We start from the raw sequence: 14076 nt of genomic DNA, 5'->3' as shown, positions 1-14076 counted from the left end.
GAGCAATGAACAAATGGCTTCATGAAAACCAAGGACTACACCAGACGGATGAAGTTGCAGAGTAGTTTAACTCATGGTTAGGCTATAAAACAGTCACCAGAGCCACAGCTTAAGTGGGAGAATATGTGGTAGTTGAAAGAGTGGGACAGTCTGCTAGAGCAAAGCCCATTAATGTATTAGATGGACCCAGTCAAAGATCGAAGTCTGAGTGAGACTCTTATGACCTTTCAAAATTGATTTTCATAGCTGTTGTCCAACCAGACTGAGGTCGGCGTATTTTCCAAATCTGAGATTTGCAAGGCTGGTAGGCATAGTCTCCAAAACATATAAAACTTAAAAAATATATAGTTTTGGGGGACTGAATACAAATGCACACCACATTTTCATACGAGTTAAATTGTCCTTTCACTTCACAGTTTCTAGCACATGTGTAAATTCTCAGTGGAATACAACAAACTTTATGGTTTTATTTGGACAGAATGGGAAATGGTTTAATACTTTGCTTTTGCAAGGTGGAAAATATTGTCTACTTTTTGTTTGCAAAGAAACTTGCGATAAATGAAAAGAGGAAAATGTGTGTTTCAGGCTGAGAAGATGCTTGATTGGGGAGCAATCCAATATAGAGGCATAACGTTAATCAGAAACTACAAAAATAAATTAAACTTTAAATATAGGCTTTTATTGTTTTACCTCTTCAAATATTCTTACTACATGAATCCGTGTTGGACACACATTTCATATTTACAATTTTTTCCAAAAGAAAAAAATATAGATTGCACCTTTAAAAACTCAAAATGTCTTTAAGAAAACAAACAAAAAAAAAGGAGCGTTCTTGGCCAAATTGCTGCATTTTAGTTCACAACTTCTGGGTAACCATAGTAGCTCTCCAGTTCTGCAAAGATGTCATTGGGATTCCTGCAGCTAAGGTTGCAGAAACACGCCTGGATCCACATCATCTTCCAAGTGAATCCGGTCCCGTTTGGACACTCAAACTCCACGTCGACGGTCTTTGACTTGTACGGGATGCAGCAGCGCTCGTCGGTGCAAACGCCGCAATACTTTGGTCGGTACCACTTCTTGCTGGTGCAGCCAGAAATGGTGAGGTTCGAGGGCTGACCTTCCCTGTAGATATTCAGACACTTCTTTCCTGGCTAAGGAATGAGAGAAGCTTTTAGGACTGAGGGTTTCTGAAACCTTCGATGACGCTAAAAGTGCACATGTCTACCTTGATATGCTTGGTGATGTCTACTTCGCACGGCCTCAGATTGCAGAGACGGGACTCTTGGACGAGCTCACATTGATCGTTGGCGTTGGAGATCCTCAACGACAGGCCGCGGCCGCAGGTCTTGGAGCAGGGGCTCCATGAGGTGGTCTGGGTGATGCAGTTCTTGTGCCAGCTCTCAGTTGGAAAAACTAGATTAGCAGGAGCAGGAAGCAAAGAGTTATGCCACATGCATATAAAATGGCTTTGAGCACAAAAGGTTCAGTTTTACACTTTCATCCTCCGTTGCACTTGGTGCAATGTCAGGTCAGCAGTTGATTTTCAAATTCAACCCTTTCTTATAGTCACTATCAAACAAATCTATAATGTTATCATGCAACATGGCCGTGACATGTTAAACATTTTCAAAAATAAAGTTAATGACTGACTTAAAGAAGTTCAAGGTTTTTGACCGACCGGTGAATCCTCTAACTTGACATGGTTTCCTCTGAAACACTTTTAGTGCATTTACAGTGATGGCACATTTCTGTTCTTAAAAAGCAAATCATCATAGGGAGTTTTTTTCTACTGCTGTCTATTTATGTGTTATTTGAAATGATTGCTGCCATTAACCTTGTGTTTTCTTTCTGGTTGTTCTCATTGAAAATGCATATTTCCCTTTAATGATCAGAGTCACTGACACAAGTATTGCAGCAATAGACTTTAGGTACTTGGAATTAGATCTGTTTGTCTTACACGGTGTCGTGAGTGATTGTACTTTGGGACTAGACAAATATAATTTAATTTTAAATTATATAACACAAGATCTTCATGTACTGCATCTGTTTCCAATCTAAGCCATCAAGACACACTGTCTAGTGTTGGCATCTGGATCTAATTTGTCCACGTGTGCAACCCAACAAGATCTGCTCTGGTTTTCTTGCCTTCGTGGCTTTGTTGCTCTAACTGTCTGGAACCTGGAAGTGACCCCAAAAAAACAGTGTGGGGGTTTCCACGGGAAAAAGGTTTGGATGAACAAATTCATACACACTCCCAGATCTTGTGATCCTCTTGGATTGAAAACAGCATTTGCAAAAGTACAGCGAGAGAACCAGAAAATAGGTTCTTTTGTTTTTGCTTTGTAAAGTCAGTTCTATAGGAATCACAGATAAATTAGCAATAATTTGCAGTGCAGCATTTTTTAAAAATCTTCTCCTAATTTCTTTACCTTTGTGCCCAGATTTCAATAGTAACTTTTTAAGATCTTAATTAATATGACTTCTAACCTTCTGAAGGTGTTTTTTTTTTTTTTTTTCACACATTTTCTGTCCTGTTTTTGTGTCTGATCATGACAGCATAGTGCGCACTTAAAACAACAGCACTCTGCAAACAATTATTTACATAATAAAACAGAATCTGGATTTTTACAAGACTGAAAATGGCATTATATTTATTCCTTCAACTCTAATAACTGTAATTTTGACACCTTCATTGCTGGTGTCCACATAAAATTATTTGCTTGTGAGAGTAATGCACAACACAGATTGGTTAATCTCTGCATTTCAACTGTATTCTAAATTCAAGGTTGTTATTCCTCATCATCTTGCTCTTTTCTAATGAAGACGATTTCTTGGGAAATTTTAAATTAACAGCAAAATAATTATTGCCCCATTTCTACCCTAGGTGTCATACCTTCCACTGCGTGCCGCGGCGCTGTCTTGCGTCCTTTCTTTGGTTCATCACAGATCCATTGCTCACAGCATTGCCCCCGGACTTTGACTCTCCGTGGATTTTGGCACCAAACCCTGGGAGGCTGGGACTCTGAGCACAGGGACACACAACCGATGGCGCCGTTCACGCACAAACACTGGTATTTACAGCTGGGCTTGAAGCTCTGACCGTTACGGTAGAGCACGCCGTCATATTCACAGCCCGTTCCCGTCATATCTGATAGAAACAACAAGTGGACACATGTTATATAGGTCAACAGCTCAGTCTGCAATGCAAGATGCTTATGGTGCTGCACTGTATAAACAGATGTCTTTGTATAGAGAGGAGCCTTGTTGTTATATATTCAGACATTAGATTATAGTAGAATTACAGTAGGAGCTCTAGATGCTGCAACAATAGATCTGACCAGGAACGTACAGCTTGTGTGTTCTTCAGTGCTGTGTGAGTTTCTGTGGATCGGTTTCCTTCTCACAACCCCATCAGATCACATTGAATAGGTATTGTATCTCAACAGCTTCATAATTATTCACATTTCTGCTGCTATTTGCACAGTTATTTATTTCTTGTAAATAATCTTGATGCTTTCTGTGCAAAAACATCTTTTTCATTTCCTAAACCTTCATCAGCTGCACATTTGTTTTGATCTGAGATTTCTAGTTTTAATACCTGTGCATCATTTAGATTATTTTAATTCCTTTTTATAAAGTGTGTAATTTAGGTTCCATAACAAAGAACATTTACCCTGTACACTGATACAGTTTAAATACAATCTGACACTATTGTATTTAATAAGACTAAAATGATTTTTCTGTATAATTAATTAGCTTATCAGCTACAGAACATAATAATATAGTATTTATGGCTATGAATTTATTATTATTATTTTTTTACAGGGAATGTAAATTTATGGTTTCATTCATATTTCTTACAATGGATTAATTTTGTTCCAGTTAATAAATCTGCTCTGAAAGTAAGATGTAACTTTCAAATAATAATGTGGTAAATTAATGGGTTTATTGAGGCTTTGCATATCAGGAGTTGATTTGTAGCTATTTATAACATTAATATTCAGTTGTGTTGTTAATCTAATACCAGCTGCATTCTTTTAAAACTACATAAACAGGAGCAATGTCACAAGATTTTTGACAAAGTAACATACAATCTGAAAATGTGAACTGAGTTGTTCCTGTTGTGTGAAAACCAGATGATTATTCCAGTGAGTGACACTTACATGCACACACTCCTTTTTCGTACCTAGGCTTGTCCGAGCTGTAGTCACAGTACAGCCCCTTGTGGAAGTCGCAGGTGTCGGCCTCGTTGCACTCCTCCCCGACCTGCCTGGCGCAGGCCTTGCAGCAGTCGCAGCCGTCCATGAGGAGGCTGATGCCAGGCGGGCACTTGGGAGCCACCTTGGGACACTCGCAGGGCCACTTGCAGTACCGCGTCACATTGTACGGGTCTGGAGTTGGAGAAGGGAGGGCAGGAGGCATGGCAGTGGAATTCAAGGAGGAGGCCTGGAAGGAGAGAAGCAAACAAACAAACAAAAACAGCTTGAAGAGTGCTTGAAAATAATAATTTGCAATTTATAATGAACATGTTTTTTCAAATGTGTTCCAGCAAAAATAAATATGTTATTGATATATACAAGAACTTGGTTGCTATGGTTATATTTTTGCATTTAAAAAATCTTGAGTAAGCTTCTAAAGTTAAAAATTGCAATGTGTGTTGTTTAGTTTGCAAAAGGACTGCAGAAAGAAAATTGTATTTATTGTGTCAAGTATTGTATGTAACATTCCTTATCCTGACTCTCTTCATACCCAACCCTCTTTGATAACGCTCACATGGATGATTGATCTGAAAGCTCTCACATCCCTAATTGATTCACTGCCTGCATGATCACTAATATGTGGTCACACTATGCAATAACTTCAACAAGGGTTGGAAAGTTAGCTCAAGGCCCTGTGGAGATAATCTTATTAAATCTGCATCGGGGTCTAGTTATGGATGTGATTCTGGTAAAAGGTTACAAAATACTGATAATAAATCAGAGTTTCTCTTCCATTGTTGATGGACTGGTACAGATCACTTGAGATGCGTTAACAGCCCCAGGATCAGAGGTTACTTGTTTGTTTGTTTTTTGGCCATCTTAATTTGAAATGCATTTTGTCCAAGAACAAATTGTGCAGCTAATAATCCAACTTTTTTCCATTTCAGAATGGATTTGAGAAAATGCAATAACTGATTTACTGTAAGACTTAACAGTTGACCATCAACCTTAACCATAATGTGGCAAAGTTTAGACAAGAGACGGCACACATGACTGCAGGTCCAAATATAGTCAAGTTATAAATCACAGATTGACTCATTCTCCTGAAGAAAATAGAAGCCTTTTTTAGCTCTCATCTTTAAAAGACATGAGCACAAACACACACCCACGCCTGCCCACCCCCACACACACCCACACACCCCTCCCCCCACACACACACGCCTGCATGCCTAATCCACAAGTAATTATGGTAAAACATATTTAATCATCTTAAGCATATTGGTCAATTTTTAAATCCTGTTGTCAGCCCTTCATTTGGAATTAGAATCATATTATTAATAAGTCAGTGTGATGTTGTCAGCTAATGCTGATTAATGAGTTTTAATCAAAGCTGTGCCACTAAGCCAACCCTCAGAGGAGTTCATTTAGCCTGCAGTCGCACGTCTGTTTACAAAAGAAAGAGTGATGAACAGTTATCCCCAATATTAGTCATGTTCCTACAGGGAATCTATAAAGATTAGGGTAACAGATATGAAACCTTCCAACCTCAAGCTTAGCTTATTGCTGAAATAAAAATACCAGTTGGTCAGCAATTATAAGAAGGGCCAAAAAAGCTTTTTCCCCACTGATTATTCAAATGAATATTGTGCCCAACACATAATGTTTTAGGGAAAAACTTTTACATTATTCATGTTCTAAGAGATGGCCATCTTTTTTTCTATCACAGAAAAGGTTTTTGGCTGAATTAAATGGAAGTTAAATCTAAATCAGACAGGGACGTGAATAATTTTGACTTTAGCTGTAAATACAAGCTCTTCTAATAACTGTTACTCATACAAAGAGGGCAGATGTGGAACCAAGGAGGAGGTGGGATCTGTACATTAGATTTGAAGATCGGGTGCTCAATGCACCCAATCTTTGTACTGTGTTTTAAGGGTTAAAAATGTCTATTCGTTTTTAATATGCCAACCTATTTAGTGACACAGTTTCACAGCATACTGAAGGTCTTTGTTTACTGAGAAGCACTAGCAGAACATGGAAAAAATCTTATTCCAGAGAGTAATAATTTGGCTCCAAATGCAATAGTCTTTTGAGTTAATTTTGATTTTTTTTTTCTCTTACATCTGATATGAAAAAAATTCTAGAGCATTTTATGTGAAACACACCTAAAATAAGAAACACTGATTCCTTAACTGATGCATTTACTACTTAACAATATTTGTTAACTGGATGTCGGAGGAACCTCTGAAAAATTTTAAAGTTCAAGACAGATCCGAACTAACATTTCCAAACTTACCTACACATCATCATTGTGAAATCAATAACAGAACTGAAATTGTTCTTATCAAATATAAAACTATCAATGGCACCATTCCTGTCCATCTTAAAGATCTTATCCCACAAGAAATCTTCAGGCTTCTCAATATTTCTAGGCAGAAAATTCAGGCACAGTGTTAGGTTTTCCGACTCCTGTCTTGTGGAGCCAGCTCCCACTCAGTTCTTAAAACAAATTCTTTTTTGTTTTTTCTTTTTTATTGCTGTGTATGGCTTGTCTTAAAATGACATTATACATCGTTTACATCTTTTTATTTTTATTTATGTTACTTTACTCGAGAGACGAGTTCCAGTTTTTGACAAGTAAATACAACAAAATGCTGTTGATTATATCTTTACAATTTCCAACAGATGGTCAATAATTGATGTTCATGAACTGGTGTAAATTCAACAAACAAATCCGAGTTAAATGAAAAGCATTTCTTGGACAAACCACAAGAGGGCACTAAAATATAACACGAGAAATCACACAAGGCGTCTGCTCACATTGCAAGTTTATCTAATAATGGAAATATGGGGAACTTATTTTCAGATGTACTAAAGAGAATTAAAATATTTTTGAGAAACTGTTAAACTGTTTAAATTGTCAAGCATCATGATCCATGAAAAGAAAACACCTGAACAATAGACATAGTGCCTTTTCCTCAATTATAATATAAAAAAAACCCACACAGAAGTCATAAATAAATAAGTCATAAATACAGTGGCATAACTCATTCAACAAACAACAGGGGGGAAAGAAAATCCCTTCAGCTCACCTGTTGAATCCCAGCTGCTGTCAGAATCCACAACAGGAGCCAACTCATCACTGGTGAGGAAAAGCCCGGGCATTAAATTGGGAATTCGGTTCCGCTCTGTTTACACTGTATAAACGCGGTTCTGCTCCGCAGGTGAGCTACGTCCCTCTGCACGAGCTGTCATCCTCTGCAGCTTCCCTCCCTCTGATCCCGAACCTTCTGCTGACAGCCCAACGTAAGGTCTGTGAGGACAGGAACTGCATTCTGCGGAAAGTTTTCTCTCCTTTCCTCTGCTCCACTTTCACCTAAAAATCCTCCTCCTTCTTCTCCTCCTCTTCCTCTCCTGACGGTGCGGGCAGCCCTGGTGGTTAAGGCGTGTCTGGAAGACAGCTGTGCTCTCTGGAACTTGCTTAGTTTAACATGAAAGGATAGAAATTCAGTTCAAAAACAGAACATACGTGTATTTTAACAGGCTTGTTTTTCATAATGACCAACATTCCTATAATCCTCAATCCTTCAGGCATATCATCTGACAAATATAAGGCTAGATTTGAAATGTTGATTAATGGATAAAAAAACAACAACAAAAAAACATGCTTCAACAAATTATAGGTTTGTGTGTTATGGAGCTGAGTTATTGCACCTTTAGGTTTTATTTCTTCTCACAGATCTGTGTTTTTCAGTTGAACATTACATATGGCAAAGATTTTGAAGCAATATAGCGCTTGCTTTGCTTGTATCACAAAAGCCTGCAACAAAGTAATTCTCTTGTGTATAAACTTTTGACTTGCACACATTTTTTAGCTGAATTATTGGAAGCATTACAGCAAGGGGTTGTTTTATTTATTTATTTAATTGTAATCCGTGTTTCATTAAACATGATGTAGATACTTAAAACTGTCCAAAAGAACAAAGAGATAAACAACAGAGTTTAACATGGAAAATCAGACATCATAAGAAAACTTCAAACAGGAGAGCAGTACAGAATTTTAACAAATTAGCTGGAATCGAAAATCTACTATCTCCACAATAATAAATAGAGTACCTTGACCAATACTTTTGCACAAGACTGCCTAAGACATAGAATTACAAAACAGCAAAAAGCGCACATACCTCCAAATTGTGCATAGGCTTGTCAACCAAAAATAAGTTGTGGGATTTTTAAAGGCTACAGTTCAAACGCATAAAGTCACATTGTCAAAGATTAGCTTGACATAATATTCAAGAATGAGTCAGGAATGAGCATGTGGAGAAAGAGAAGATACAAGTAGGAACTGGGAAATGTAAGTTTTGAACATAAAAAAAGACTCTATGAACATACTTGCTTTCAACACCCAACCTAGCCATTTCACATTAAAACAACTATTTAAACTTCTAATTAATTTGTGTAAAATGCTTCCTAACAAGCAAACCTTAAATACATTTATTACTTGTACCACCATTGTTCAAAATATCTTTACATTCAGTCCCAACTTTGAATTTGACAAGGAGGAAACCAGTTAATAATTTTGAAAAAAATCCTTACAGATTGATGTATGGTTTGATTATATGTTATGGCAATTTGCCATACAGGGTTTATTATTTTATAAACAGTAACACTGATTTAATGTACGGTGAGACAAAAAGGTTTTGTACACATTGTTCAATATGTAGGTCTTTACTACTGAACAGCCCATGTTACTTTTTCCTATATTGCAGGAACTTATTTCCCCATTATAAAAAAACCCTCAAAGAGCAGCTGATGTGTCACCCAACCACACAGGTTGCCCACCTCTTGCGCACTGTGTCTACATTAGGCTTCTGAATGCGTCTGGCTCCCAGATGTTCACATTAAATCAATGATGTCATCACTGTCTCAGCTTTTCCCTTTTTCTTCAATTCTTTCAGACAATCTGGATGTCTCAGTTTGAGAAGATGCAGACGAGGGTTCAAAAGTATTCCACTTAGTGAAACTATTTCCCCTCAGTAGGAAAATACCGAGCTGCTGGGCTGCTGATGAAAATATCACTGAGAAAAACCAAAAGTGTGTGAGAAGGTTTGGCCCCAGGAGGAGACAGAGAAGATAAGAGCGACGGATGAGAAATGAACACTTTGTAGAGGAGCTGGCTGCCCCAGGACTGAACCCCTATTATTTACAGAGAGCCCTCTAATCCCTGTCAGAGAGCTGTCAGCCACTGAGCTGATCTGAGAAGCGTTTCCGTCTCCGTTTTGGCCTCTGTGACCTGACCCCTGTGCAGCATATTGTGCCCACTTTCACTCCTTCACACTCTCCATCATTTTCTGTCTCTCAAGCTTTTCTTGCTCCTCTCTGTCATTTTGGAGTTGGGCTTCTTTATGGTGTGTTAAAAAAACCAACAAAAAAAACCCACTGAACCTGTTTATGATGACAAGACGCAGGCACTGGATCAAAATATTATTTCCAAAACGTTTCCGGACCTTCTGGTGTAATTCTGGCTGGATATTTGACCTTTCCCCTTGGCAGAATTAATAAAAGTCACTTAAATATTTTTGGTTTTCTACCACAGGCGCAGTATTAAATCATAGCCCACAAATTTGTCATTAGATTTTATGTCAGAGCTTTGGGAAAGCTGTTCCAGAAGCTTAACGTTTGATTTAACGACACTAAGTCCTGCTCTGATGTGTGTTTGGGATGTGAATGTGGAGCAGGAACCCACAAGTCCAAGCTTTAAGACTTGAAATATTAAATCTTTTGATTTAAGGTAAGGTTGAAGAATTTGAAAGAAAAAAAGTTCTCAATGTTTATACAGTATCTTCCTCCAAAATAGACCTCCAGCATGATGCTGCCACCTCTATCTTTGGAAGCTGGTGCAGTATTCTTGGTTTAAATGCCTCAAATTAACCTCATTCTTTTCACTGCAGTCAGATAATTTGATTTTGTCCCATTTCACCCATTTCAAGACTGTTTTCCACAAACCTGAAAATCTCAGTGTAAGTTTAAAGTGACATACTTTTTCCTTTGTTCGCACTTCCTCGGTTAGTAGTGATGCAAATTACTCTGGACAGCGACAATGGTGTTCAAGTGGCATCCAGTTCATGGGAGGCTTGAGCGCGGTGGCAGAATGACGTGGTGGAGATGTTCATTTACTTAGCAGAGAGAGAGGAACTGGTTGGAGTTGATGGTAAAACGAGTGGAGCTGAATACAGGGCAACCCTGGAAGGTCACGGCTGAAAACGATCTGAGACTGTGGTGGAGACATAGCTGTAATGAATGGCGTCGATCAAAGCATATTCATATGTTAAAACGGCTCAGTCAACATCTGGGCCAAAATCCAATTGAGAAGCTTTAGCGAGCCTTAAAAGTTCATGTACTACACAGACGCTTTCTATCCAATCTGATTGAGCTTGACGGATTTTGCAAGGAAGAAGGGGGGGGAACATAAACTTTCCAAATCGATAAACATCTTATAAACATCCCTGAAAAATACTGACTCGGGGAAACTAAACGTTTTTATGATTTCTATTTGGATCCCTCACTTTGTTTTCCACAGCTACTTTGTGTTACTTTATCAAGTAGAATTGGGGGAACAGAAGCACTGAACCTGGAGTTCTAATGTGACAACAAGTGAAAAAGAAAATTGAATTCAGTTCCTACCAGCATAGTCCAGATATAATCAAATTCAGTGTAATTTAGCTGATTATTAGGAGTAGTTTATGAAGCTTGAATAAAAAGTTGAAATACTTTATTTAAAGTGTTCCACTGATATCAATTGCATTAACTTTATCCAAGTTTCAACAATTAATATAAAATCTGGGTGTGTGGTGTCTTTAATTGATTTGTAAAGGGAAAATCTGACGCAGGCTTTCTGTGCACACAGGTCAGATCAAACCAGATTTTAATCGTCTACCATGGAAGCTGTAAAACCCTGGGTGCAACACTCAAGAGGACGAGAGGTAGAATCATGCAAAGCATGAAGGGTAAAGTGTGAATGAAGGCCTGATTATAGTAGCTGATCATCTATGACTTGAGTCTTGCATCACTGCTCAAACTGAAAATCCCCTCATTAAAAACCCCTCAACTGACCAGGAAGTCCTAAAGTCGACCTGTGTTTTGGAAACGTTGAAGAGGGCGATAATCCCTCTTTGATTGGTAAAATTACTTTGAAACTACTTTAGGGGGGAAAAAAAGTTCCCCTAAAAGATGAATTACTTTTCAAAAAGTGTGGGAACATTTTGGGATTTAGGACTTTGTGAGATTTTCGAATTTTGTCATGACATCCACAAAGGATATATGTTTTAAAAAAGTGGAATGTGTTTTGTTTTTCAACATTCTTTTCCTAGAATACCCCTGAACAAATATCAATGCAATTAGTTGCCCATAGAGGTCACCAAATTTAGCATTTCACTTTGCAACAAGTTGCATAAGGCTCAGTTTAAACATGTGGAAGATGGTCAGCTTTTTTTAAAACAAGTCTGTTTGTACCTGCAAATGATGTGAGACTGGATTAGATATTCACCTTCCAGCAGTACAGTGGTCAAACACAAATAGCAAGAGCTGCAACACAATGGTAACAAAGCATAGTGTTCAGAAAGGTTCAGTCAAAGTCAAGATCCTGTTCAGAATCTGTGATAAGACTTGGAAGTTGCTGTTCACTATTGAATGAGTTTAAGAAGAATTAAAAAAAAAGAAAATAGTCATCAGATGTAGAAAGCTGGCTGAAACATAAGCCAGAAGACTTGCAGCTGTCAATACCACAAATGGTAGTTCACTCTCAAAATTGTGCACTACTTTGTTTTGATCTATCTCATAAAAGCCCATTAAAATAAAGTCTATGGTCGTAAAGAGCAGAAATGTGTTCGAGAGGTATGTGTCGTTTTTCAAGTCACAAAAAGTGTATTTTTGAACAAGTTTGTAAATGGTTAGAAAAAATAAACTCCATTGAAATATGCAAAGCAAACAGTCACACATGGGCCTCAGAGTAAAAGTTCAATTCTATATATGTGATGTTTTATTATTTTTGGTAGATTGAAATAAATTTAAATGTAAAAAGTTCTTGTACAGTTCTGTGGAAGTAAAAATTGGAAACCATGTGCTATATGTAGGTTGTACTTAATTTATATACATGCTGTATGTGTGTGTGTGTGTGTGTATTGCAGAGCAAGGGCATGGCTGACTTTGCTCAAGCTGGTTCAGTAATTATACTGTCTTTATATAGCTGTGGTCTGAAACTTGTGGACGCAAGAAAACATCTCCTGGTTTCAGGAGAAGCAAGAATTTGACATGAACTCAGCAGACTTTAATGCAGCCAATGGTCAATTCTTTCCTAATGAAGGAGCGAAGTTAACACATTAATCAGTCATACTCATATGCATAAGGTTGCCTACTCAGTAGTACAGCCAAATATAACACCAATTTCTCTGAATTTGGGGTTGATTGACATATGTTTCTTAGTACTTACCAAGTTCTTCCTGGAACTTACATGGACTATTGATAAAATAAGATGAAACTGTAAATACAGGTACTTTCATATAGCTTAGCATTTACCTTTTTTAAAACTTTTTTTTAGAACATACCAGGGACTTTTCTGAAATTTTGAAGAAACTCAGAAAATCTTCAAGGAACTTTTATGAAAGTAGATTAGCACTTTAGGTTTTCATATGAAAAGTATTATTTTCACTAATGGCTTTTTAAAAAATGTATTTCCTTTTTTTTTGTAGAAAGTAAAATGCTGCCTTTGCTTGCAGATGTTTACTTACCTATTACTCTACTTGCAACAGGCTGACCTGAAATTTGCTCGAGTTGAAAATGATTTATGCCACAGTTTACTTTCCTTCCAAGCAGACTGTTATTGCTGCATGGAACAGTTGGAGAAGATTTAAAGCATTCTGGCTTTATGATCACCTTTTTCCAAACCTCAAGCTCTTTGACTATGCAATAACAGATCAAACAACAGCTTTCAGGACGATTTAATATAATTACGGGTGTAAAGAATAAAGACATATCTGTTTATTACTGCTTCTAATCATTATTGGTTGTTTCTAATATTTTCCATACAACAAAACCCAAATGTTGAATCTTAAGACCTTTGTTGCTATTCACATCAACACATTCCCCAACCTGTTTGAACTCTTTCCATGACAGAGTGGTTATTGATTGGAGAGTGTAAATTAACAGCAGCCATTCTGGGTGGATAATCTTAAAAGGGTACAGGTCACTCAGGCTTGCAGGTCCAAACAGGCTTTTAATGCCTTAAGGTGGGAGACCGCTATAAAGGCTTTGTAGAGTTTTGACTTTGTTTACCTTTACTCACTGGTGGCATGCAGTGAATATGATGGATTTAGGATGCTGCAAGGCCCCGCTCACAACTTTAAACAAAAGCCGTCTTTTAGTGTCTGTCTTTGTGTCAACAATGAGCAAGTCCAGCGAGGGGGTTTCATTTCAATCCAGCATTTGTTTGGCTGAAATTCAAATCAAACACTGGTCTGATTTCCTTTCAGTTCTGCGGGGATACTGACTTGTGTCTTTAAAAAACAAACTTTTTCAGGACATGGAAATGGCTCATCTGTTGGGCTCCCTAGTGTTTTTTTTATGGAAGAGACCAGCCCACAGTAGGAATGTCAGTCTTAGGAATGCTTAGACCCGGGTCTCCGAATGGCTTCGACCTCGGGACATGTGATTCGTGAACTTTCTCCGTCTGTTGGTGAGAGCGGGTTCATGGTCCACTTAGAATCTAAATGGTACAAACAACATGTATTTTAGAAAAAAGGTATTTCTAACAACACAGCTAATTGGCAGAGGTTTATGATATATAATTTGATCTTTTTCTGCACAACACGTGTCTTTCAAA

The 14076-nt window shown here is 37.8% G+C and overlaps 1 protein-coding gene and 1 long non-coding RNA gene across 2 annotated transcripts; one reads left to right on the top strand and one right to left on the bottom strand.

Moving 5' to 3' along the window:
- Positions 1-657: 657 nt before the first annotated feature.
- Positions 658-7558, bottom strand: ccn4a (cellular communication network factor 4a). The gene is made up of 5 exons (XM_032580609.1): positions 7292-7558; positions 4164-4446; positions 2894-3148; positions 1226-1413; positions 658-1151 (listed from the first exon to the last, which is right to left on the bottom strand). The coding sequence occupies exons 1-5, from the start codon at positions 7337-7339 to the stop codon at positions 852-854; spliced, it is 1074 nt and encodes a 357-aa protein (XP_032436500.1). The 5' UTR covers positions 7340-7558; the 3' UTR covers positions 658-851.
- Positions 2974-4301, top strand: LOC116731101 (uncharacterized). Its single transcript, XR_004341539.1, has 3 exons — positions 2974-3071; positions 3368-3429; positions 4191-4301. It is a non-coding gene; the product is annotated as an uncharacterized LOC116731101 (long non-coding RNA).
- Positions 7559-14076: the final 6518 nt, after the last annotated feature.

Source organism: Xiphophorus hellerii, chromosome 13 (genome assembly GCF_003331165.1).
Source record: "Xiphophorus hellerii strain 12219 chromosome 13, Xiphophorus_hellerii-4.1, whole genome shotgun sequence".
In the NCBI taxonomy this organism is placed as follows: Eukaryota; Metazoa; Chordata; class Actinopteri; order Cyprinodontiformes; family Poeciliidae; genus Xiphophorus; species Xiphophorus hellerii.
This window is presented reverse-complemented; position numbering and strand designations above follow the sequence as displayed.

What these genes read in the sequence shown, in the direction of transcription:
- ccn4a (XM_032580609.1), bottom strand. Translation starts at nt 7,339, where the DNA reads ATGAGTTGGCTCCTGTTGTGGATTCTGACAGCAGCTGGGATTCAACAG. An exon ending in CGAAAAAGGAGTGTGTGCAT is followed by an intron (nt 3,149 to 4,163) that starts GTAAGTGTCACT and finishes TGTTTCTATCAG; the next exon opens with ATATGACGGGAACGGGCTGT. An exon ending in ACATCACCAAGCATATCAAG is followed by an intron (nt 1,152 to 1,225) that starts GTAGACATGTGC and finishes CTCATTCCTTAG; the next exon opens with CCAGGAAAGAAGTGTCTGAA.